General features: G+C 37.2%; 2 protein-coding genes and 1 long non-coding RNA gene across 3 annotated transcripts; all 3 read left to right on the top strand.

The window, feature by feature from the left end:
• The first annotated feature begins 1,319 nt into the window (after positions 1-1,319).
• On the top strand, positions 1,320-11,175 carry LOC117621047 (protein TSS). The gene is made up of 23 exons (XM_034351305.1): positions 1,320-1,739; positions 1,829-1,887; positions 1,973-2,065; positions 2,212-2,284; positions 3,010-3,336; positions 3,445-3,509; positions 4,250-4,381; positions 4,807-4,848; positions 4,955-5,488; positions 5,762-5,916; positions 6,073-6,559; positions 6,733-6,795; positions 6,883-6,984; positions 7,109-7,402; positions 7,481-7,573; positions 7,661-7,762; positions 7,835-7,939; positions 8,034-8,167; positions 8,307-8,490; positions 8,635-8,766; positions 8,940-9,052; positions 9,138-9,219; positions 9,396-11,175. Exons 1-23 carry the CDS (start codon positions 1,670-1,672, stop codon positions 10,959-10,961), a joined length of 5,007 nt encoding a protein of 1,668 aa, XP_034207196.1. The 5' UTR covers positions 1,320-1,669; the 3' UTR covers positions 10,962-11,175.
• Positions 11,176-12,499: 1,324 nt separating this feature from the next.
• Positions 12,500-13,434, top strand: LOC117623243. Its single transcript, XR_004585102.1, has 3 exons — positions 12,500-12,764; positions 12,912-12,990; positions 13,143-13,434. It is a non-coding gene; the product is annotated as an uncharacterized LOC117623243 (long non-coding RNA).
• A 10-nt stretch (positions 13,435-13,444) lies between these two features.
• LOC117621638 lies at positions 13,445-15,683 on the top strand. Its single transcript, XM_034352202.1, has 3 exons — positions 13,445-14,360; positions 14,640-14,869; positions 14,916-15,683. Exons 1-3 carry the CDS (start codon positions 13,445-13,447, stop codon positions 15,681-15,683), a joined length of 1,914 nt encoding a protein of 637 aa, XP_034208093.1.
• Positions 15,684-26,138: the final 10,455 nt, after the last annotated feature.

Consider the following 26,138-nt stretch of genomic DNA (forward strand, 5'->3'; position numbering starts at 1 on the left):
TTTGTTTAAACTATTTGAAAGGGATATATATATTATATGTGACTCAATGCCTCAAAGGTTGTTAGTCTCGGAGAAAAGGATTCGGTTCCTCAATTTGAATTTTCTCGGTTAGAATCCATTGACTTTACATGCCACTTCGTTTAAATATCTTCCAACAGAACTAATGTCCCACATTTTTTTGTTAAAAGAAGGCTTAAAAGTTGGAACTATTTCCCAAATAAATTCCTTTTTTTTGTTTTTGTTTTTTGTTTTTGTTTTTGTTTTAAGGCTATGTGATTCCGAATTCTTATAAATTTAAAAAAGAAAGAAATAAAAGAGATTAAGTCCTTCAATTGTCAAATACCTTTCATAATTGACAAAACTAGCTACAACCAAAAACTTCATTAAAATTTCACAGAATTACAACTTAACCACAATTTTTATTTATAATCATAACTGGCATTTTATAATGGTTCTGATGGGCAGTGGCCAAGTTCTCCTGTATACTCTTCATATATGAATCTTTCACAGAAAACTCAGATACCCTTGCATAAGCCATTGATTAGATAAAAAACAATTTAAAAAAAGAGACAAATAATGACCTTATCCCGAAATATCCAGAACGTAATTTAAAAGAGGGAACATCAACGGATATATTACTTTGCTTTATTTTTTTGTTTTTGAATAATGTATATTATGAGTATTTTAGCCATTAAATGATAATTGAATGAGGCGACGTATTTAGAATAGAAGTCAACTTAGCTGAAAAAATCAAAACTGTTGACTATTAGAGGAGAGATATGTGCATATTTCCATTTTAAACGTGTGAATCAGACTCATATACATCAATAATTGAAAATCACTGAAATTCATAGCTTGATTCCACCAAAAGAAGATGGACAAAAAAGAGAATCCTACCGAAAAGGAATGTGGAATTGAAAAAAACAACCTTGCTCTACACTGTAGCTGTGACTAAATACAAGCACTAATAACCATGAAAAATGTGACACAATTTGGTTCTATAACGAAACAGACCAAGAGATTCTCTGAATTTGCTCAAAGTGCCAACAATCAACAGCCCATAATTACCCCCTAACCAGTGGGAAAATCTAAGGCCCCAACACGTGATAAAACAAAATTTGAACGGCCTCACCATCGCGTGCCACGTGGCACGAACTCAACGGTCACTTTCGCACCACCAGTTCTGTTTTTGTCGTAGTGCATGTCATGGGCCTCCTCTGCTCTTCATAAGGCAAACCCATTCATCTCTCTCACAGATAGAGAGAGAGAGAGAGAGAGAGAGAGAAAGAGGGGGAGAGAGAGAGAGAGAGAGAGTGTGTGTGCAATATCAGGTTTTTTAGCCAGAAGGAGAGGCCACAATTGCTCACAAATCCAAAAGGAGGTAAAGCCCTATCCTATCTTTTCTGATAGACGTTTCACAAAAAAAGTTTGTTTACTTCCCCTCACTCTCTTTCTAAAGTCTCTTGGACCCTTTTCTTTTTTCATGCTCCTCTTCCTCTTCTGTTTCTGCATGTTCATCGGTATTTTGTTCAGTGTTCCACTAATTCTGGTCGATTTTGAGTGGTGTTTAGGTAATTTCTCAACTGGGTTTCTCAAATTCTTTTCAAATACAAATAGCACTCACTGAAGCAAGAGGAGAATCCAATCCAATCTACTCCAATCCAATCCAATGGCCCCAAAGTCAGGTAGAGGCAAGAACAACAAGGCCAAGTCTGACAAGAAGAAGAAAGAAGAGAAGGGTAAAATTTATTTCCCCAGTTTTCTGAAATTTCCCTACTAAATTAAAAATCTGGTTTTGAACTTGTACTCTCATCTCTTGTATTGGCAGTTCCCAGTGTTCTTGACATCACTGTCACTACCCCTTATGACACACAAGTCATTCTGAAGGTGCTGATTTTTTTTTCTTTCAAAATTTAATTTGTTTTTTGCAAAAGATTTCTTTGGCTAAATTGATGACTTTTATTTTATGAAGGGTATCTCCACTGACAAGATACTTGATGTAAGAAGGCTACTGGCTGTGAATGTGGAGACATGCCATCTCACAAACTTTTCTTTGTCTCATGAAGTAAGCCTTTCTCAAACTTGATTATTTAATTTCCCTTTCCAAGAACTTTGTTTATGGCACTGAGTTTATTTTAATCCAATTTGAAAATTCAAAATTGATTATTTTTTTGTTTTTTGTTTTGGCCTTTTTGGTTTTGGCATTTTCAGGTCAAGGGGCAGAGATTGAATGATAGGGTTGAGGTTGTTAGTCTGAAACCCTGTCTTCTGAAAATGGTTGAAGGTAGGTGAAATCGGCAGTCTTGTAATTCAGCATCAACCAGACTGGCAACAACCATCTTGGTGCCATTTTGGCTCTCTATTATTTTAAGTCAATTACTATTTTGGGTTAAGTGTTTTAAATATCAGAAAAGCCAAAAAGTTAATTGTCACACAAAGGCAACGTGTACGATAGTTTAGCATGATCCTCCCTCCCACTAAACAAAGTTAATTGGACCTTTGCATGCTAGATTATTATAATCTCACTGGTAAAAAAAAATTTATGAAAAGAGTTTAACTCTTGCAGATTTAGGTTAGTCTAATTGCTCTCTTTCGAATCATTCTATTTATAATTTAGTAATTTAATATATTACTTCATATAATTTTGTTCTAATTTATGGTCTGATTAGTTGATTTATTCTTTTGCACCTGAATTCGAATCATTCTATGTATAATTTAGTAATTTAATATGTTACTTTATACTTTTTTTTCCTTTCTAATTTATGGTCTAATTAGTTGCTTTATTCTTTTGCACCCGAGTTGAATCATTATCTGTATAATTTAGTAATTTAAAATTTTACTTTATATATTTTTTGTTATGATTCAATTTCTTTGTATCAACAAGACAAAAAAAAAAGAAAAAGGAAAAGGCAAAGAATATGAAGCCTTTTTGTTTTGTTTCCAAATTTAGCAGATAGGTACATTTTCACAAAATTTCATCATATGATAAAAGTGTTTTAACTTTTTCAGAGAACTACACCGATAAAGCCCAAGCCGAGGCCCACGTGCGGCGGCTGCTGGACCTGGTAGCCTGCACCACACGATTCGCCAAGCCCAAACGGTCCGCCTCTAACTCGGACTCGAAGTCCAAGAAGAACGGCGGTAGGGGTGACACCAGGAGCTCCGGGCCACCTTCGCCGTCCGATGGGGGAAGTGCACGTGCTACTTCAGCGCGATCCGAACCGTCCGTTTCGGCGATCTCGGAGAGCCTCGGGATGGTAGCCATTCATCCGACGCCGAAGCTCTCTGACTTCTACGAGTTCTTCTCTTTCTCCCACCTCTCCCCTCCCATCCTCCGTGAGTCTTCTTTTTTTAACTCATTTTCTGAGTTCTCTGTTTGGTTCCCGAGAAAACGTGGAAAAATATTCACCTTTCGTTTTTCTTCACTAATCTAATGTTTTGTAGATTTGAGGAGATTGGACGCTGACGATGCACACGAGAGGCGCGACGGTGACTATTTTCAAATTCAGGTATATATTTGTTTCTATTTCGTTAAAAGTTAAAAAAAGAGGTAAAAAATTGTACGACCTTCACAGGCCTATAATGTAACATAAATAAAAGATTTTAGGCACGTGAAAGTTGTACGTATTTACTACTATACTAAACATGGGCGGTCAAACACGGGTATAATGCCTTTCACATTGTAGTAATTTCGATAACCATGTGCGAAAGTGAATCTCTTTTGCGTGGTTAAAGATTTTGAAATATTTTACATGATTTTATTATGATTATATACGTTGTGTAATAATTTCGATAAATCATTGATAGATGAGTGAGTGGAACAAGTATTATTGTGACATAATTATGAAAAAAAGGAACTTGAAAAGTTAGGCATCAATGACATTAACTTGGTAGGGTCCCAAAAACACGTGTAAAGTGTTATGAGATTACAGTAGGAAACGACAATTTGAGGTACGATAATGAGTATCTATTTATCATTTTCTATGTGACAATTGATAAGAAAAAGAAATTTGTAACATGCATGAATTTTTTCTTACCTAAACATCATCCATTTAGAATTGTCTAAATGTTGCGAAATACGGATAAATGGATAATTTATAAATATAGAGGCTCGGAATCTACATCTATCTTTATGTATGAGTAGTTTGTATATTACTATCGCTGTTGTTTTTCTTTTATCGTTTTCTTGTTCATACGATATTGTTTTGACAACCTTTGCCCTCTCTGAGAATGTGTTCAATCCATGCAGATTAAGATTTGCAATGGGAAGCAAATACAAGTGGTTGCATCTGTCAAAGGGTTCTACACTGTGGGGAAACAGTTTTTACAAAGCCACTCATTGGTGGATCTTCTGCAACAGCTCAGCAGAGCTTTTGCGAATGTGATTACTTGTACTTCTGTTATACCTTAATTATAAATCCATAGCGTCAGCCCAAGAAAAAATGATTATAACGGCTAGCAACATATGTTACATATATACTTCTGGTGATTTTGGATTTGGCTCAATCTAATCCTATCACACAAAAAATGTAGTGAGATTCAGGAAGCTAGATATGATTTTCTCCTCCTAACTCACTTTTGAATCAGTAAATCTACTTCCAAGGTGCATGCAATAGTTCAGATGGATACTTCTTGCCTGCATTTCTGAAACTTCCTAATGTTAATTTTCTGTTCTTGAATTTTGTTTTTTGTTTGTTTTTGTTCTTAGAAGATCTTTGGAATTATTTCCATCAGCATTTCTTTTAGCTGACCTTTTACTGTGTTACGAACTCATCTGTTTAACTACATATGGTCTGGTAATTGCAGGCATATGAATCCTTGACAAAAGCTTTTGTTGATCATAACAAGGTTACAAATAATTTTAATGTCTATGTACTTTAATTGAAACGAGTAATATTTGAGTTATTTCCTCCTTTAATGTGTGTTTTGTTTCCCTTTTTCCTCTTTTATTTAGTTTGGTGATCTTCCATATGGTTTTCGAGCAAATACATGGCTTGTGCCTCCATCAATTGCTGAGTCTCCATCAGATTTTCCACCCCTACCAACTGAAGATGAAAATTGGGGTGGAAACGGTGGAGGCCAGGGAAGAAATGGTGGATATGATCTTCGACCCTGGGCTACAGATTTCGCAATACTAGCTTGCCTTCCTTGCAAAACTGAGGAGGAGAGGGTGGTCCGAGACCGGAAGGCATTTTTGCTTCATAGCAAATTTATTGATGTCTCAGTCTTTAAAGCTGCTTTAGCAATACGTACTTTAATAGGCTCCAGTATGAATGCAAAGGAGACAGTGAATTGTTCTCAAGGCTGTGTTCTTTTTGAGGATCGTGTTGGGGACTTGTCCATAGTTGTAAAACGTGATACAACAGAAGCATGGTCGAAGTCCGAAGTGAAAGTTAATGGCGACCATTTATGCAGTATGTCAGGCAAGGAAGTTGTTCAGAGGTGTTTACTTAAGGGTTTAACTTCTGATGAGAGTGTGGTTGTTCATGTAAGTATATTTATAACTGTAGGTATATATGTATCTGTATCTATGCCTGTTCAATAAATAAGAAATGCAACTCCACTGACCATCCTTGAATGTTATTTTTTCCATTGTATTATAATTTCTATTATTCCTGATCTAATTTCTTACTAGATACTGTCATTGTTTAGGTCAAGTTCAAAATTTTTTTTTTTTTTTTTTTTTGTATTGTGAGGACTGTATTTTTGTACAATATAAGTTGTTAGAGCGAAGAGATGAAACAAAATAGTACTTTTGCAGGATACTTCCTCCTTGTGTGTGGTCAATGTAAGGCACTGTGGATACACTGCAACAGTTAGAGTTGTTGGTAATATAAAGAAGGGGAACCGTGAGACTAAAGATATTGATGTTGAAGATCAACCAGATGGAGGAGCTAATTCTCTTAATGTTAACAGGTTCAAACCATTTTCTTTTTAACAATTTTGTTTTGGAAGCAGTGTATATGGTTGAAGCTTCATAGGAAGCTGTTCTTCCTCTCTCAGGAACATGCCATATAGTATCATGCATGTTATTTCTTTATACTCACTGATTCATTGCAAATTTTTGTACAGCTTGAGGGTTCTACTTCAAAAGTTCAAAACTGAATCATTGGCTTCCTCTGATTTGGATAGCTTAGAAACTTCTAGGTGTTTGGTTCGAAGAGTAATAAAAGAGAGTTTGACAAAACTTGAGAATGAACCTGCGAATTCTGAAAGATCTATCAGATGGGAACTTGGTTCCTGCTGGGTGCAGCATTTACAAAAGCAGGAATCCTCTGTAGTTAGCGACTCTGATAGTCTTGATGACAATAATGAAGCTGAAGCAATTGTGAAAGGTCTAGGAAAGCAATTTAAACTATTGAAGAAGAGGGAAAAGAAAACAAGTGGCGAAAGACCATATGATGAGGAAGAAATTGATGCTAGTGAAAGCGGAAGTAGCAACAGCAGAACATTAGAGCTACACAATGGAGATATCAGCAATAATTCTGACTTGAAACAATTACTTTCAGAAGAAGCCTTTTTGCGTCTGAAAGAAACTGGAACTAATCTTCATCTGAAGGTTTACTAGACTTATTTCAAATACAACTGTTTGAATCTGCAATTATTTGCACACTATGTGACATTGATTTAAAAGAAAAAAAAACTTTTTACTGCCACATTTTCCCAATTTGTAGTACTCTTTTCGTGTCATTGATATTAACAGTTTAAGCTTGCTGGTTGTGACACTGGCAGTCAGCAGAGGAGCTTATCAAGATGGCACACAAATATTATGATGAAATTGCCCTGCCAAAGCTGGTAATGTTCTGTTTACAGTGACTTTACTCTTATCATATAAGAAGTGTCTTCTACGGAGCTTATGATCTAAATCTGTCACTTCATTAGGTAACAGACTTTGGATCCCTTGAACTTTCACCAGTTGATGGCCGTACACTAACAGACTTCATGCATTTGAGGGGACTAAAGATGCGCTCTTTGGGTCGTGTGGTATGTCAGCTCTCTGTCTCTTTCTCCTACTGCTACCATTCCTTTTTACACTGGTCTCTCTGTCCTGGAGTGAATTTGAGTTTTTTTTTCCTTTTCTGTTCCTAATGTTGTCTTAACAACTTAGGTTGAGCTGTCGGAGAAACTTCCTCATATACAGTCACTTTGTATTCATGAGATGGTTACTCGAGCTTTCAAGCACATGCTTGAAGCCGTCATTGCTTGTGTTGACAACATAACTGACTTACCTGCGGCAATTGCTTCGACCCTAAATTTTCTACTTGGTGCTTCGGGGATGGAAGATGGTGTCCTCAAATTGCAATGGTTACGATTATTCCTGGCAAGAAGATTTGGTTGGACACTGAAAGATGAATTTCAGCACTTGAGGAAGTTATCAATTCTCCGAGGACTTTGTCATAAGGTATTTTAATTTTGACTGAGAGCCTCACTGATATGTAATTAAAGCAGAGTCATGATTTTTACATGTCTCTCTTTCCAGGTTGGTCTGGAGTTGGCCCCGAAAGATTATGACATGGATTTCCGAAATCCTTTCAGCAAATACGACATTATTAGCATGGTTCCAGTGTGTAAGGTGTTATTCTGTTCAGTAGTCCTCTCTTAGGAACCCAGCTTTGGCGGATTCTAAATGTCTAATATTTCTTTAATTCTTCTTTGACAGCATGTAACGTGCTCTTCAGCAGATGGACGGAATTTGTTGGAGTCATCCAAAATTGCTCTTGATAAAGGGAAGCTGGAGGATGCTGTTAATTTTGGAACAAAGGTAACACCTCTATATTAATTCGAAATTGTGCCAGCTCTTTTCTGATACTGATTTTCCCTCTTCCATTTTAAGGCACTAGCAAAGATGATAGCTGTTTGTGGCCCCTATCATCGAGTTACAGCGAGTGCTTACAGCCTTCTAGCAGTAGTTCTTTACCACACTGGTGATTTTAATCAGGTATTACTTACTTTTAACCGTAATGGATCACGTTTATATTTTTATCCTGTTCTTCTATATACTGTATATCTTATACCTCGCTGTCGTTGTCTAGGCAACCATTTATCAGCAGAAGGCTTTAGCTATTAATGAAAGGGAACTTGGGCTTGATCATCCAGATACCATGAAAAGCTATGGGGATCTTTCTGTTTTCTATTATCGTCTTCAATACATTGAATTGGCTTTAAAGTAAGTTGAATTAATCATTTCTTGTATAACTTTTCAATGAAATTGGCAACCGTGATTCATACTTATTTTTACAAACATATTTCCTGTAAATTTTGTGTTCACTTTTTCTTTACGGTTCTGATTTGTGTGTTCTTGGTAGGTATGTAAATCGTGCTTTGTATCTTCTTCATTTTACATGTGGACTATCACACCCTAATACTGCTGCAACGTACATAAACGTGGCTATGATGGAAGAGGGAATGGGAAATGTACATGTTGCTCTCAGATACCTGCACGAGGCTCTCAAATGCAATCAGAGACTATTAGGAGCGGATCATATACAGGTCTCTCTCTCTCTCTCTCTCTCTCTGGTTGTGCTCGTGCTCGTGAGCCTGCATGCCTGCATGTACGGCCCACCTTCTTCTGTAAACACTTAGAATATATAATCTCTGGTAAGCTGAACTTCTTACATGGTTTTCACCTTTTAGACTGCTGCAAGCTATCATGCCATAGCCATAGCTCTTTCGTTGATGGAAGCATATTCCCTCAGTGTGCAGCATGAGCAAACAACGCTTAAGATACTTCAGGCCAAACTTGGGCCAGAGGATCTTCGTACTCAGGTTGACTATAGAATCTTTGCTATTGTCTATATTTATTGGATTTATTTGATACATTATGTGCAACTGGCCTTCTCTGTTACTCACTACAAGGAAATGAAATGGCCATGGCTTATATTAGACATAGTTTGAAGTTGCGTAGTCGACATATTAATGAATTATATATTCCTGAGCAGGACGCAGCTGCATGGCTTGAATATTTTGAATCTAAATCTCTGGAGCAGCAAGAAGCAGCACGAAATGGATCCCCAAAGCCAGATGCATTAATTGCAAGCAAAGGTCACCTTAGGTACTAATATGGTATTCCCAGATTACTTTCTTCCAAATTATATGATCATACGTCCAGGCAATTAACCCTTTTCGGCTCTGTGCAGTGTGTCGGATCTCCTAGATTTCATTAGTCCTGATCAAGATTCGAAAGTAAATGATGCTCATAGGAAGCAGCGACGTGCAAAGGTGGATAGGTTTTTTCTTTTATTTTCCCTTTAGAGTCTTTATTCATTTGGACATAGAACATTGAATTCGACATTGGGCCAGATCCAATGGAAGTGGGTGACGTTACTGTAATATTATATCTATTTAATCTCATCTTTCATGTTTGATATCCGTACTTTATTTCTCCTTATTTTCAGGTACATCAGTCGAGTGATAATATATCTCAGGAATATCAAAATGTAATAGCTGATGATGACCTGGGGAACAAGATTTTGCTAGATGGTAATACTGAAGTAGTTGAGGATAGATCGGTTCATCAGGAACCAGAGGAAGAAAAAATGTCTGGAAATGGTTTGCCAATTACAAGCTTAACTGTTGAAGAAACAACTTCAGATGAAGGTTGGCAAGAAGCCAGTTCAAAAGTCCGGTTTGGGAGTACCGCTACCGGCCGGAGGTTTGGTCGAAGGAGGCCAGAGAGTGAATATTCTAATTTTAGAGAAGGCAAATACTGGAGGGACATCATTTCACCACCGCAGACTGCAGCTCCTAAGAGCTTTCTGACTGATTTATCTCAACCGAAACAGTCAAAGGTTTGTACTTTGAATGCTGGGGAGGATTCAGTTAAACTTAATTCCAAAGCTTCTGTTTCTAAAGTTCCCACTACTCCAGTCATTACGAACTTGACTTCAAAAACTGTCTCTTACAAAGAAGTAGCTTTGGCACCTCCAGGTACAGTTCTAAAGGCACTGCTGGATAAAGTTGAAGACCCAAATGTGGAAAACCCTGAAACCAAGTCATGCGAAATTCCACCTGAGACATTAAAAATAGACGAAAGCATAGGAAATTCTGTAGTAGAAGAAATTCCAGATGACAAGTTGGATGGAACGGTTCTTGAAAGTGCATCCCAGTTGGAAGCTATAGCCCCTGAAATTGTTGAGGAAAAGTCTGGAGAAAGAAATGGAAGTAAGCTTTCAGCTGCTGCAGAACCATACACTCCAAGACCACTCGCAACGACTCACCCTCTCAATCCAGCAGCTGTTACAAGTGTATACGATGTGAGAGCCAGTCAAGTAATGCTTTCAGCACCTGTACTCCCCCCAGCAGCTGCTAGAGTTCCTTGTGGGCCACGGTCGCCTTTGTATTATAAAACCAATTATTCTTTCCGCTTGCGGCAAGGTGTTCAGAAATTTCAAAGACACATTACAGAAAGTGGTGGTTCTGGGCCTCCAAAAATCATGAATCCACATGCTCCTGAGTTTGTTCCTGGGAGAGTTTGGCAAGCGGATCCTATAGATGAATATGTAGAACTTGCAAGTGAATCAAATCCTTCATTTGAAATTACTAGGTCTCAACAGGAGGAACGGGATGTAAACTCCAATAGTAAAGGTGGAGATGGCATTTTGAGAAAGAGCATCTCTGAGACTGAGAAGTCAGAGCTTGCAAGGCAGATATTGCTCAGCTTCATAGTAAAATCTGTCCAGCAGAATAAGGATCCTGTAACTGAAAGTAAGCAGGAAAACCATTCAGATGCCATAGAAAATGATAGTGCGATTATTAAAATTCACTATGGAAATGAAGGAAAGAAGGACTTGCTTTCTGAACCCAGTGACTCTGAGCAGCCAAAAACAACGGATGTAAATACAAAAGAAGGGGGGGATGCCGAAGGATTTACAGTTGTCACGAAGAGGAGGAGAAGCCGGCAGCTCAGAAGTGGGGTAACTGGGTTGTACAATCAGCAATCTATTTCAGCTTCTGTTCATTGAATATATACAGATCTTAGGGTACCAAGAAGCATCAGTTTTTTTCGTCCTCAAATCTCTCACATAACAATATATAATGTAGAAAGTTTCTCATTTTTTTTTAGGGAGAAACTTGGAATTTTATTTTCTTTTTTTGTCAATCAGCTCTCCTCATGTTCATGTTTTATTTACTAATTTGGAGACTTTGATGAATAAAAAGTTGTCCGTTCTCGAGTTCGGTGTGTGGCATCACTATATCAGAATTTTACTAATGATCAATGTGATAAGTTTTTTTTTTTTTTTTTTTTCAGTTTAGTTTCTGTAACAAATTTTTTTCAACAGATACATTCACGAAGCAGGTTCAATCAAGGTAAATTAGCACAAAATAGAAGATTGCAATTGTAATACCACGGCAACTGGTTATCAATTTGTTTAGTCATTAAGGTGGCAGTTAACTTCACTGTTAACTTTTCCTGGGAAACAAACAGTTTCATACATAAATGGGCAGGAAATCAAGAATGAAGACCATGCAAAGGATACAAAGGTCAGAGTCTCTCTTCTTTGTCTATGTTGTCACAGTGAAATCCAATGATATCCTACTGTCACTACGAATCCTAGACAAGACACGATCCTCGTACTAGGGATGTCTGCCCGGTGGAGCTTGAGGAGGTACTGGACTTGCTTTTGTTCTGGAATGATCACCATCCCTACCTTTATCTGTTGGTATCGGAGGGGGCTGAGGTTGAGCTGCCATGTGTAAAATCCGAGCTGACAGCTGCTTATCAAAATTGGCCGTAGTCTTTGTACAGCCACAGAGTATTCCAATCCGAGTTAAAAGCCATGACAAATATTAGTGCAGAGGCTGATACCACAAGCACAAGAAGCTTTGCCAATGAAGAAGCTCGAGTACTTATGCATGTGATGACTTCTTCAAGTCTCTTATTTAGAGTTTGCATGCATTGAACGCCTATGTTGACAAAGACAATTACGGGGAAAGAGACTTTTGAGGGGAAAAAAGAAAAAAAAAACAAGAAGTCAAAGAAACAAAAAATAAAACAAAAAGTAAACTAGTTTTTTTAAATAAATAAAAAAAAAGCCTTGCTTGCGAGGTTGGAAATCCGAATCAGATAGGAACAAGGGTGGGGATAGCTACAAACATGGCAGCCCAGATCAAAGACAATGGCCTGAATTATGTAAAATTAAATTATTTATTGTTTGTAAAATTCTCTTCTATTGAGAGATTCTCAAATAAATTTATTTGACCGACACGTTGTGAGGTCACTACACATTTTATTTATACAAAATTAGTGAAATACCCAATTGTAGACATGAAACTATAAATATACCCTACATGATTTAATACATATAAACACACCCAAAACACACCCAATTGTAGAAAGCTGTCGATTTTTGTATTTTATTTTCTATGTTAGATTACGTTTTTGACCTTTTGGTTCGAATATTTTGAAACATGCCCAAAACTCGCCAGCTAGGATAGGAATTTCTTGAAATTTGGTGACCTCGTAACAGAAACCTGTTTCAGCAGATCGAATATTCCAAGCGAGCTTCGTTCACTTCTTCGAACGAAGGAAGCTTCGTTCATCTCTTTGAACGAAACGAGTTTCGTTCACCTCTTCGAACGAAGCTCAGTATGATGTGGTTCCAGATCTTCTTTTTCGATTCTTCTGAGCTTAGTATGGCGTAGATTGGAGTTCTATTGCTTCAATTTCTTTTTCTTTCTTGTTTGATTTGGTGATTTTTGGATTGATATGCGCTGCATGAGACTCGATTGGAGCTTGGTGAGATCTGTGATCTTCGATTTTTGAGGTATTCGATTTTTTCTTGTGAATTCATATTCGTTTTTGGAGGTATTCGATTATATTGTAGTCTGCTTTTTGGTGATTTGATGCTCGATTAATTAAGTTGCTGATTAGGTTTTCGTTTCTTTTTGTTTATAATTTGGATTGATTTCAGATTCGTTTTGATTGTGGATTTGCTCTTGTGTTTTGGTTTGAGCTGTGGTGAAAAATTTGTGTTATTCGATTTAATTGAGGTATGCTTTTTCAGTTGAATCTGAGTATATTCGTGTTTTTTCTGTTTATGCGCTATTGGTTTTTGAGTCGACTATAATTCACTGTTAATGCACTCGGCATCCACTGTTATTACTAGTAGTCATTTTTGTTTTGTTTGTTGTTTTTTTTGTAGAGATATATATGGATGATTCGAGAGTGGCGAAGTGCACCTATGGTGCTGGAACTTTAATGCTTATTTTGTCTTCAACTACTACTTTTGATTGGTTGTCCAACGAGTTGTGTAGTAGGTTTAAGCTTAAGTTAGGTCATTTTGAGTTGAGGTACTCTTTTATGGATTGCTCCAATTGTTTGTTGGAATCGGACGATGATTTGAAAATCATGTTTATGGTATGTGGACTGATGAAGGATCAATTAATTCACATTGCTGTTAGGGATAAGGCTGTAGTGAATCATGTTCAAACTGTTAATACGAACATGATTTCTTCTCCTTTTTTGTTGGAGTCTGCTCCTAACAATTACAGTTTTGCACAAGATGAGGATACATGTAAAGATTCAAGTCAAACTGGTAGTATTGTTGATTCAAGTGCTGCTTCTTCTTCTTGTTTGAGTATGGATTTTGATGGTATTAGCAGTGAGTTTGGAAATGAATATTTAGGCAAATATGGTAGTTGTGGAGGGCGTAAATATTTGTCTACTGATTGGGAGGGTTATATTACTCATGAGGGTCAGAAGTTTGAGGGTGGAGTTTGTGAATTCCGTGATAAGTTGGCTAAGTACGCGATTGAGAATGGTTTTAAGATGAAGTATTTGAAGAATGAGCCTCGTCGTGTTACTGCTGTGTGTGCTAAGAAGGAATCAAATGGCTGTGAGTGGAATGTGCATGCTGTTAAGTCTAATGTAAATGGATTTTTCTATATTAAGAATTTAAATAATGTACACAGTTGTAGTGGTTTGATCCGTGAGAAGAGAAATAAGGCAATGGGGTCTCGTTTGGTGTCTTCAATTGTCAAAGATAAAGTTCGTAGCAATCCTTTGGTAAGGCCTATTGAGCTAATTACTGATTTGAAAGAAAATTATGGATTGGATGTCCCTTATCATGTTGCGTGGTATGGGAAGGAGTCGGCTACTAAGGATTTACATGGTGATGAGGAGTTGTCTTATGCTCACCTGCCTTGGTATGTTGATGTTTTGAAGGCCAGCAATGTCGGGTCTCATTGTGTGCTTGACTGTGGCGAGGATGGTTCTCGTTTCCAGCGGATCTTTATATGTTATAAGGCCTCCATTGATGGTTTTCGATGGTGTAGGCCTATGCTGTTTATTGATGGTACTTTCGTTACAAACAAGTACAAGGGTACTCTTCTAGGAGCTACTGCAAAGAATGGGAATAAAGGTATGTAATGTAAATGATTTAGTTGTTGACTTCCATTGAGTAGTATGAACAGTATAGGTATGCAAATGTAAATGCTGTAGTTGTTGACTTCCAGTTAGTGGTATGAACAATTGTCATACTGTTTGTTGACTTCCATTGAGTGGTATGAACAGTTTCTATACTGTTCATACCCTGCATCTGAGTATTTTTATGCATTGTAGTTTTACTCTGCTTCATGTGGTAACACTGTTAGCTCTTGCAATGTTCAAACTAACTAATATATTTCTCTGTTTTTTGTAGAGGTATTCCCTTTTGCCTTTGCTATTGTATCCGGTGAAACTTCTGACAATTGGAGGTGGTTTCTGCAAAGGATATCTGAAGTTTTGGTGGATGAAGGTAGGCAACTTACATTCATTTCTGATAGGCATGGTGCTATTATCGATGCTGTTAGGACTGTTTTTCCTGCTTCTGCCCATGGTTTTTGTCTATATCATTTGAAAGAGAACTTGAAAAAGAAGTATCCGCATTCTGTTGGTTCCTCTTTCAAGGATCATATTTTATGGCTTTTTTTGTAAGTTGTTGTATGCACCGACTGTTGAGGAATATCAAGATATTTTGAAAAAATTAAGAGATGATGGCGGTTCAAAAATAATTGATAAGTTTTTGGCTGATCTCCCTGTCCAAAATTTTGCTAATGCATTTTTTCCGGGAAAGAGGTATGGGGAGGTTAGTAATGCCTTGTCCGAGTCGTTTAATTCATGGGTTAAGGATGTGCGTAGGCTTCCAATTTATGAGATGATTGACACTATTAGGGTCAAAATGATGGAGATGATTTCTAGGAGGAAGCTTGCATCCGAGAAATGGTGTAGTGTTTTGTGTCCGGTTATTGAGGATGAGTTGAAGAATTTAGCTGCAAAGGGTCGTCATTGGAGGATATGTCGCGCGAGTGAATCTATATTTGAAGTTCATGCTGATTTGAGTGTTATGGTCAATTTGGACGAGAGGTTTTGCTCCTGTTATCAGTGGCAATTGCTTGGGTTTCCGTGTCAGCATGCGATTCAAGTTATCCAACATTCCGGGTTATGTTTGTATAACTTTGTTGATGAGTATTACAAGGCAGACTTTTATAGGGCTACTTATGCAACCCCTATATTTCCTATACCTGATATTGAGAAGCCTCCTGCTGGAGATGTTTTTCTTCTACCTCCGCATACAAGAAAGCCTCCGGGACGACCTCCGACAAAGCGCTTCAAGTCAAGCAGTGAAACTACAAGGCAGTTGAAGTGCAAGAGATGCGGTTCTTGTGATCGTCATAATAGGAGGACTTGCAAGGCTCCTATTTGATGTAAAGGTTTTGGAGTATAAAGACTTGAATGAGAGTAGTTAGTCTTTAACTAGTTAAAGTGCTATGTGATTGATTAGTGACAATCATAGTTGAAAGGAATAGAAATTGATATGCAAGTTGTTAATACGGTGAAATAGCAGTCACTGCATATGAATACTGTTTGAATTTTCGGTATTAATACATAATATGTACCATTTTTGGTATTTTGGAAATTTTGGTTTTGAAGTTTGATATGAATTAAGCATTACTGCTGTTTGAATAATCTATAAATGAAGGAACACTGTTTTAATACTCACTGTTTATGTCATTGTTGAAATTAAAAGATAGTTCTATGACATGGTATTAACAATTTATTTCTATCAAATAGGATTAACATTGTATTGAGAGTGCGTTGTTATTTGTTGGAGTTCACCTTTTTAGTTGTTTTAGTGTTATGGAGACCATTATTTCAGGTTACATACACTGTTAATTCACGTAAATAAACTGATTTTTGAATAAGTACATAACTTGAATTTGAAAATCACTTTACTTCAATGTTCTAAACCTACACAAGTCCTAAGAAACTACAATATAAGCAAGAATTTTTGCAAAATATTTGATTACAACTTCATTCCTTTGCATTTCTCTCCTCTTTCTTTGATGGAAATCCAACTTCTTTCATTGCTCATAATTTTCATGAGGACTTCTTTTCTCATTTCCCAGACCTTTTCTTTGTTGAAATCTGATTCTATTTGTTGGTCTTTGGAAAGCTGCTTCATGAAGTGCATGACAAAGACGCCACAATCATTGCTGCATAATAGAGATACGCATGCAGGAGTTAGTTCAGTATTTTTTTCAGTTGAATAGGATTAAAGTTTCACTGTTATTGCGTAACTTACGAATTGTTTGCTTGTTGGGGACATTCTCTGTTCTCAGTCAGCTTGAAGTTAGTAGTATCATGACGAATCAGATACTTCAATGTCTGAGCATATTCTGGTGTAAGTTTGTTGCTGGCAAGCATTTTTGCTATCATTCTAGCTGAAGCTTCATTAAGCCCTCTCGGCTTCTTGGCATCAAAATCAGGAATTTGGACGAGTTTTGTTTTCAGTGATGCTGCAGCACATTCCTTAAGAAGACAGAGGAATATATTCGCTGTCTCAACCTGCATCATAGTCATAGTCAAGTATGTGCGTAGTTTCCTTTAAATTTAGTGTCCTATGTATTAACAGTGTTAATCACCAGTTTTACTTACCAAAACAATTGCCTTCTTGTGATAATATTCGAGAGTTTGTTCTGATGTCCCCCTGAATGAGTTGAAGTGTGTCCATTTTGCTGCACCGGTGTCAAAGACAAGCAGCGTATGGTGGTTCTCATCTGTAATTGGTATGAACACTCTATCAACGCTTCCAATATTTTCTAGGAGTGGCATATAGAAAGCATGATATGTCAGCATGTGTGAAGCACCTCGCAAAAACATCTGCATAAGTCATGTGTTGGTGATTAGTAACTATGTTGATGATATAATATTGATGTATTATATGTGATCTTACATAGTTATTGGCGGACAAATATGCATTTTTTTGTTTCTGAGGCTTCTGCTTCGCATCATCATTAAGTGCCTCTCCATAAGCATCGATGATTAGTGCAGAAATTGGATCATCTCCCATCAGCTTTTCAATGTTATGTTTGTACAATACTGTCCTATTGTGTAGGTAAAAAGCGCCCCCGAACAATAATGTTGTTTAAATAATAATTCAGCAAATAATAATGTCATAACAGTTTAATAGCAAGACAGTTCTACGGCATAGTATTAACAGTGTAATTCTATGACAGTTCTACGGCATAGTATTAACAGTGTAATTCTATGACAGTTCTACGGCATAGTATTAACAGTGTAATTCTACTACAGATTGGCTTACTCATCGGAATCAGATGGAGATATCCAGTAATTTTCCAAATTCTTCTTTGATTTTTCATCCAGCCTGTTGTAGACCTCATACATGCGCAACTGAAGGTATGTATCTTTGTCCTTTTTTTTGTTGGGTGCTTCATCTTCGCTTTGGCTTTCTCTTTTTCGGGCTTTCTTATGTGCTTCGGGGTATGTGTAATCTGGTTTCTTTGCAGGCTTTCTGTCTTTTCTGTCTTTGATTATTTTGATGCCAGAACGTAACTGCCTGGTTCCTACTTCTTTTGCTTGCATGAGAACTGACTTTTCAGGAGTTTTTTCATCAGCATTCTCATCTTCATCATTAGGAGTTTCTTGCACCTCCAATTCACTTTCTTCTGCTATTCTCTCATCTTTTTTCTCCTTATCAGCTTGTTCTTTCATTGTAATTTCTCCTTGTTCACCTTGTGTGAAATTTTTTCCCATCACATGTTTCAAAGAGGCAATAACAGTGTCTTTTTCTTTCATGCTCTCAATGCAGGACAACTTTTCCCCTTCAAGTAGTTCATGTTGTTCCTGTAGCTGTCTCTTGTTTGTTTTGAGTGCATGAAGTTCCCCTTGTAATTTTGCACCTTCTTTTTTCTCTTTCTCAAGCTGCTTTTTCAGTATTTCAATTTCTTTCTCCAACTCTTCTTTTTATGTCCATATTTGTTGAATGAATGAATTTTTCTTTATGCAGGATTCTATAGCACTCTGCATCATATCCCTTCGAGTATCTGCCTTTTCAATCCAATAGTCGACTGCTTCTTTCAGCTGTTTGATTTTCTCATGGGTAGGGACTATTTCATGCTTGTAGTACTCTGGGATTGAACCCACTATGTCCTCAAAAATGGTGTTGAATTCTTCTTCCTGGCTGTCAAGGTCTGGATGCTGTTGCTGGACATTAACAGTGTCCCCTTCCGTCATTGAGTCTCTGCTAAGGTCAACTGCTTGTTCTTCAATTTCATCATCTGCTTCGCATCCCGGTGCTTGTGCTGGTGGTTCTTCAATTTCATCATCTGCTTTGCATCCCAATGACTCTGTATTGTCTTCATTTTGCTCCTGTTGTGGAGTGTTTGTCTGGGTTGCACTTTGGTCCACATTTTCATGGAAGTTGAAGTTCTGTTTCTGGGTAATAACAGTCTGCTTTTTTCCTTTTTGCGTTTGACTCTTTAACTGTCACAAATATTAGAAAGGAAAAAAAGATCATTAGCAAATTTATATACATGTATATGTGTGTCCACCATCAATTCAGTTTTGAAATATAAATGTTGGGTCATTGTAGGTTATCTTACCCAATCTTTAAATGTGATAACAAAGTCATCATCCTCTTCATTTTCTTCTTGTTCTTCATGGTCTGCGTGATCAGTCGTTGCTTCTTCTTCTTTTTCATTGTCTGCAGCTTTTATCTGTTGAATTATTGGAGTCAGTAGTAATTATGGTGTACTAACATTATATATGTTTATGGAAGTAAGAAAAATGCCTTAATGTTTTCATATTTTGCAATATTCAGCTTGATATTGAGCTCCGGAAGGCTCCATTTGACAGCCGCTGGTTTATGATCTTCTCTTCCAGGAATTGGACTGATCAGGTTAGTTCTTTCACACAGCCAATACTGCAAACATGTTTTTCAATATAAAGTGTTAATGCACGTGAAAACAAATAATATAATAGGATTAACAAATGGATGTAGTTTCTTACCTGGATTAGCACAAGGCAACCACTGACACTTGGTTGATTTGTCTTGTGCTTTTTATTTTTCATGGCTTGGTCCAGTCCAAAATGCATGTAATCTAAGACTCCTTGTGCCCAGTTGTAGCTGTTCATTGCTTCTAAGGTGTCAATCATAGTCAAAAAGGTCCAAGCCATTGTTGCCCCCGAGTTGCAAAAGAGATTTGTGATGAGGAGCTCTAGGATTAACAACCTCACAACATCCATTGCATTGTTCTTTCTGTCATCTGCTATTGCTGTGTTCAGGCACCTATCAACCTCAGTTTTTGTGATTTTTTTTGAATTCTTGAAGTACTTCTTTTCAAAGCCCAAATTTGTTCTTGTGGAAGTTGTTGTGCTTGGCAACTTGTTTCCTTTGTTAGGCAATCCAAAGATTTCAGACACATCATTGCTTGTAATTTCATACTCGTTGCCTTCACTGAATTTGAATTTTTTGGTTTCGGGGTTGTAGAGCCTGATTAGTCTAATTATTTGATAATTAGACTTCTGGCATTCTACCTTGGTGAGCTGACCTTCCATGTAAGCCTTGATGATGCTCCAGAATGGCGTTTTTTGTAGGATCTTGAGGACATCCTTTCTTGCTGCAAGCTTGTCTTTTACCGTTTGCAATGTGTTGTCAAATGTGAGCATGTTGCTCTTGATCTGCACATAATTTGGGTTATTGCGTCTGCTTGGTTTGGCTTTTGCTGTTGTTGGTGGTGTGCCTTGTGTGTTTGTTGATTTTTTTTTGCGCTTTTTCTGGCTTGGGATACTTTTGTATGCTTTTTTTTTGAATTTCAACCCGGTTACCTTTTTCCATATGATCACCTGCAAAGTGAAACAAATATGTTATTTTAACTAAACAAAAGAAAGATGAAACATAAGTATTAATACTTCTATGACATGGTATTAACCATTTACTTCTATGCATTTGAACCTCATATGCATTTCTAGTGCATGTTGCACTAGAAGAGCAAAATGCATAGAAGTCCCAGATTTTGATTAACAAAGGATGCTACATATGTTGGTCTTCAAGTGCACTCAGTGCACTAGAAGAGCAAGACACATAGCATGCTATATATTTTGGTCTCCTAGTGCACTGCAAGCAGTGCACTAGAAGAGAGAGATGCATAGCAGCCACAGATTTTGATTAACAAAGCACTGCACTAGAAGAAAGGATGCTACATATGTTGGTCTTCAAGTGCACTCAGTGCACTAGAAGAGCAAGACACATAGCATGCTATATATTTTGGTCTCCTAGTGCACTGCAAGCAGTGCACTAGAAGAAAGGATGCTACATATGTTGGTCTTCAAGTGCACTGCTTCGCAGTGCACTAGAAGAGCAAGATACATAGTATTAACAGTTGTGACATAGTATTAACAGTTCAAGTTCTATGACATAATATTAACAGTTGTGAAACATATACATCGCAGTCAAAACATGCGTTTTTTCAGAACATTTCTATCGGACTTTGAAGTTAAGAGATTTTGTAATACCTGGGAGTTTGATTGTGATGCTTTTTTAGCCATTTCTGAAGCTTCTTCGTTTGATTTGGGATGGTCTTCTGTGCTTTTTGCATCTTGAGTGTTTGTTTCTGTCATTGTTGGCCCTTTCGTTGGTTACCTGTATTAAACGTCGTACTCTTGCATTAGTTAGCAGAATCTTAAGATGAAAGTAGAAAGTGAGTTTGGGTTTTTGGGATTGTACCTTATGTCGATGTTTATGGTTGAAATTTTCTTCCTTTTTCCCTGGGTTGTCCTTGTGCTCAGTTGCTTTTTTCCTGGGTTTTGTAGTGTCGATTTTGAAGACTTGTGGCTATGGCAGAATGTAACTTCGATTCGCCGGCTTTCTCGTAATGGAGTTTGTCTCCTGTTTGGTGGTTATGGAGGTTTTCGCCTGCTTTTGGAGTTGGTGTCGCAGAGATCGGGGTTAGAGGTGAGTGGGTTTTCGGCTTTTGGGTGCCTGCGTGTACTGTTGTTTATCTGGGCTTAGATTTTTTTTGTCTTTCAATGGGCTTAGTTAAATTGGGCTTTATTGGCTTGTTGAGTTTTCTGGGCTTCTTTTTTTATGAGACTTTTTAGTTTATTTAGTTTTATTTGCTTGATTTGTTTTGGGCTTTATTTCGTTTCTGAACTTGTTTTTCTGAAGTTGGGCTGGGCTTTTTGAAAGTCACTGTTAATACGCATTTTGAACATTGTTAATGCGCAGTTTGAAATTTAGAAGAAGCTACACAGTAACAATTTTTTACATTTGAATCTCACTACACAGTAACTATTAGACATTTGAAAGTTAAGAAGCAGCAAAAGATTTTGTTTAGAAGCTACATATTAACACTTTGACATTTGGAAGTTAGAAGCCGGACATTTACTATTTTATAGTTCTAAAATTTGTGAAATCCATGCTTTCATCCTTCATTCCCTTTTGTGAAATACCAACTTTTTTCACTTTCCATTGTCTTCAATAAAACTTCTTTTCTCATTTCCCACACATGCGCTGTACTCAAGCTTTCTTCAATTTGTTTTCCTTGTGACAACTGCTGGATGTAGTACATGACAAATACTCCACAATCGTTTCTGCAAATTCAGACATATGTATATGTAACATTTAGTGAATCATAGTTTAATTTGAATTGGGGGAAGAAAAGTGTTATTGTGACACTTACGACTTTTGGGGTTGTTGGGCGCATTCCCTGTCCTCCTTGAAGTTGAATTTTGTGGGATCATGTTTCATCAGATATTGTATTGTTTGAGCAATTGCTGGTGTAACTTTCAGGTTCGGAAGAAGTTTTGCAATCTCGTCGGTGAATTCTTCATTGTAGACGGGCTTCTTGAACTCAAGAAGTGTGAAGCTGTTTTTTTCTAAAATTGATGGAGCACATTCCTTGACACTATTGAGGAAGACATTTGATGCGTCTGCCTGCATTTTAGGCAAGTATGTTGTTAGCTTCACTGATTAAATGTTTTGTTCATGCATTGTATTAACAGTTCATATTAGGAGTCTGTCTTACCAAAATTATTGCTTTTTTGTTGTAGTATTCAACGGTTTGCTCAGTTTCCCCCCTCAATGAGTTGTAGTGCGTCCATTGCGATGAATTGGTGTCAAAGAAAAGCAGGGGGTGGTGTCCGCCATCCGTTATTGGTATGAACACCTTTGAAGTCTTCCCTATGCATTCAAGGAGTTTGACAAAATATTCATCGAATGCTCTTGGGTGCATTTTACCTGTGAGATACTTCTGCAAGATTAATAGTTTCGGCATTAGAGAGAATGTGAAAAATATAGGAAGATGAATAATTTGTGATTTTTACTAGAAGTAACGGGATAGGTATGATCTTTACGTATGCGTAGCACGTGATGTATGCATTCTGTTGTCTTGCAGGATCCTTCTTTTCATCATCATGAAGTATCTCGGCATACGCATCTATGATTTGTCCATAAATTTCAGTATCTCTTAATAAGCTTTGTATGTCATCTTTGAACAAAATGCTTGTCCCTTGCCAAAAAGCAGTGCTGTAACAGTATTTGTAGTTAGAAAAAATGTCAATAAATTGAAAGAACTGTTCAATAGAGTTCCAGTATAGCGTAATAATACTGCTTGTTTCCTTAAAAAAAACCTTTTCCTAATGCATGCCTACCATGTAAAGTTCCAGTATAGGGTAATAACACTGCTTGTATCCTATGAAATCCTATATCTAATGCATGCCTACCATTGTAAAGTTCCAGTATAGGGTAATAACACTGCTTGTATCCTATGAAATCCTATAACTAATGCATGTCTAACCATTGTAAAGTTCCAGTATAGGGTAATAACACTGCCATATTACTCTGAAATCCTATAACTAATGCATGTCTACCCCCTGTAAAGTTCCAGTATAGGGTAATAACACTGCCATATTACTCTGAAATCCTATAACTAATGCATGTCTACCCCCTGTAAAGTTCCAGTATAGGGTAATAACACAATGAAATCCTATTTTCTAGTGCATGTTCAATAATAGCATCTTGCATTGAAAATGAATGAAACACATTGCCTTACCCATCAATTGAACTTTTCCAGTAATTTCTCAGCTTTTCTTGTGAGAGTTCATCCAGCATGTTGTAGACCTGATATGTATTCCATTGCAGGAATGAACCTTTGGCCCTCTTCTTTGATTTGGCTGGTTCTTGAGGTTTTTTTGCAGGCTTTCTCTTTTGTGCTCTTGTCTCTGCTTCAGGGAATGAGGAATCTGGTTTTCTTGATTTTATCTTTTCTGCTTCACCTTCTTTCTCTTCTAATTTATCTTCTTCACTCTGCAGTTCTTGCGCTAATTTTTGATCCCTCAATAGGGCAATAACAGCTTCCTTTTCATTAATAATTTCCAAATAGGAAATCTTCTCCGCAAGAAGTTGATCATTTTCTAGCTGCAGCTTTGTCATGTAGGATTTTTCCTCATACATATCAAGTTGTATGGCATTCTTGTGATATGCTGCTTCCTTAACCATCTTCTGCAGTTGCTGCTGATGCTTCCTTAATTTTTTTTTTTCATTGTACAGCATCTGAATCAATTTATTCTTTTTTATGCAGGATGCTATTGCATCATGGATCTTTTGATGCTCTCCTTTCTTTGTCCAATATTCAGCAGCATTGTTGATCGCAATCATGTCCTCTTTTGTAAGCTGTATTTCATCCTCCTTGTATTCCGGGACAGATCCAACAATTTCCTCAAATAACGTTGAATTCCGGTATTGCTGGTGGTGTTGCTGGTGGCCTTCTTGTAGCTGGTGGTGTTGCTGGACTTGATGTTCAGCAGCATCATCATGCTCTTCATTCATTTCAGCATCCTCCTCTTCATTTTCTTCTTCATCAGCATCACCATGCTCTTCATTCACCTCTTCAGCAGCATCATCATGCTCCTCATTAACTTCTTCAGCAGCAGCATCCTCCTCTTCATTCTCTTCTTCAGAATCATCATCCGGTTCTTGAGCTTTAGTGCTTTTTATCTGTTTGTTGAGTAGAGTTAGCATTAAGAGTGACATGGTATTCATAGTTTACTTCTATGACTGGAACTTGACAGTGGTAGAAAAGCACAAGAAATAGGACTTCAAAGAGAACTAGTAGTGTTATTACCCTATATTGGAACTTTATTTACAGTGGCAGACATGTGTTAGAAATAGAATTTCCTAGGAAACAATCAGTATTATTACCATTTACTGGAACTTGACAGTGGTAGAAAAGCACAAGAAATAGGATTTCAAAGAGAACTAGTAGTGTTATTACCCTATATTGGAACTTTGCAGTGGCAGACATGCGTTAGAAATAGGATTTCCTAGGGAACAATCAGTATTATTACCATATACTGGAACTTGGCAGTGGTAGAAAAGCACAAGAAATAGGATGTCTATGACATGGTATTAAGAATGTATGTCTATGACATGGTATTAACAGTACCTTTATCTGGTTGTTCTCTAGATGATGAAGCTTCGCGCTGAGTTCTTGAAGACTCCATTTGACAGCTGCTGGTGTCATTTGTTCTCTTCCAGGAATTGGAGTGAGCAGGTTAGATCTTTGACACAGCCAATACTGCACAATATTTTATTGCAATATCATGTGTCAATTCATATCATTTAAAGTAATGCTACGAATTTGCAGTTTGGAGATTGGTGTTCTTACCGGTATTAGGATTAGGCAGCCACTCACGCTTGGCTGCTTCTTTTTGTCTTTCTTGTTCTTCTTTGCTTGTTCTAATCCAAAATACATGTAGTCCAAAACTCCTCGAGCCCAATTATATTTCCCCATCTCTTCTAAGGTGTCTATTGTGGTTGTATATGTCCAAGCAAGTGTACAACCAGAGTTGCAGAAGAGATTGGTCATGAAGAGTTGTAGGATTATCAATCTTGTTGTATCCATAGCCCCCTCTTCTGTTTCATCTTCAAGTGCTAAGTTCAAGCACTTATCAATTGAAGTCTTTGTTATCTTCTTATAACCCGAGAAGTACTTCTTTACAAAATGGAGATTTGGCCTTGTTGAGGTTGTTGTGCTTGGTAGCTTCTTGCCTCTGTTTGGCAAGCCAAAAATTTCAGACACATCTTGGCTTTTCATCTCACTGTCACCATCATCAAACCTGAACTTCTTTGTCTTCGTGTCATAAACTTGTATGAGTCTCACAATGTCATAGTTAGACTTCATGCACTCTACCTTCGTTAACCTTCTCTGGATATATGCTTCTATCAATGTCCAAAAAGGTGTCTTTGATAGCAGTGTTAAGACATCGTGCCGTTGTTCAAGTCTTTGTCTGATGTTGTCAATTGTTGTTGCAAAAGAGAGCATGTTGCTCTTGATCTGGACATAATTTGGGTCCTCCCATCTGCTTGGCTTCTTGTTTGTTTTTGTTATGGCTGATGACTGTTGTCCTTTTGGTTTGGAAGTTCTTCTGGTTTGTATTTTCTTCATCTTTTAATTTGTATTGCATTTCTTTGTTCTTGTTAATACCCTATATCTTTTTTTCATTAGAAAAGCACAGGAAATGATTTCAAAGAGAACTAGTAGTGTTATTACCCTATATTGGAAATTGACATCGATGTTTTTTAATACCCATATTTTTTTTGGGAACAACTTGACTTTGGAACAGTGGTAGAAAAGCACAAGAAATAGGATTTCAAAGAGAACTAGTAGTGTTATTACCCTATATTGGAACTTTATTTACAGTGGCAGACATGCGTTAGAAATAGGATTTCATAGTGTACAGTCAGTATTATTACCATATACTGGAACTTGACAGTGGTAGAAATGCACAAGAAATAGGATTTCAAAGAGAACTAGTAGTGTTATTACCCTATATTGGAACTTTATTTACAGTGGCAGAC

The sequence above is a fragment of the Prunus dulcis genome, chromosome 3, assembly GCF_902201215.1.
Source record: "Prunus dulcis chromosome 3, ALMONDv2, whole genome shotgun sequence".
NCBI classification, from domain to species: domain Eukaryota; kingdom Viridiplantae; phylum Streptophyta; class Magnoliopsida; order Rosales; family Rosaceae; genus Prunus; species Prunus dulcis.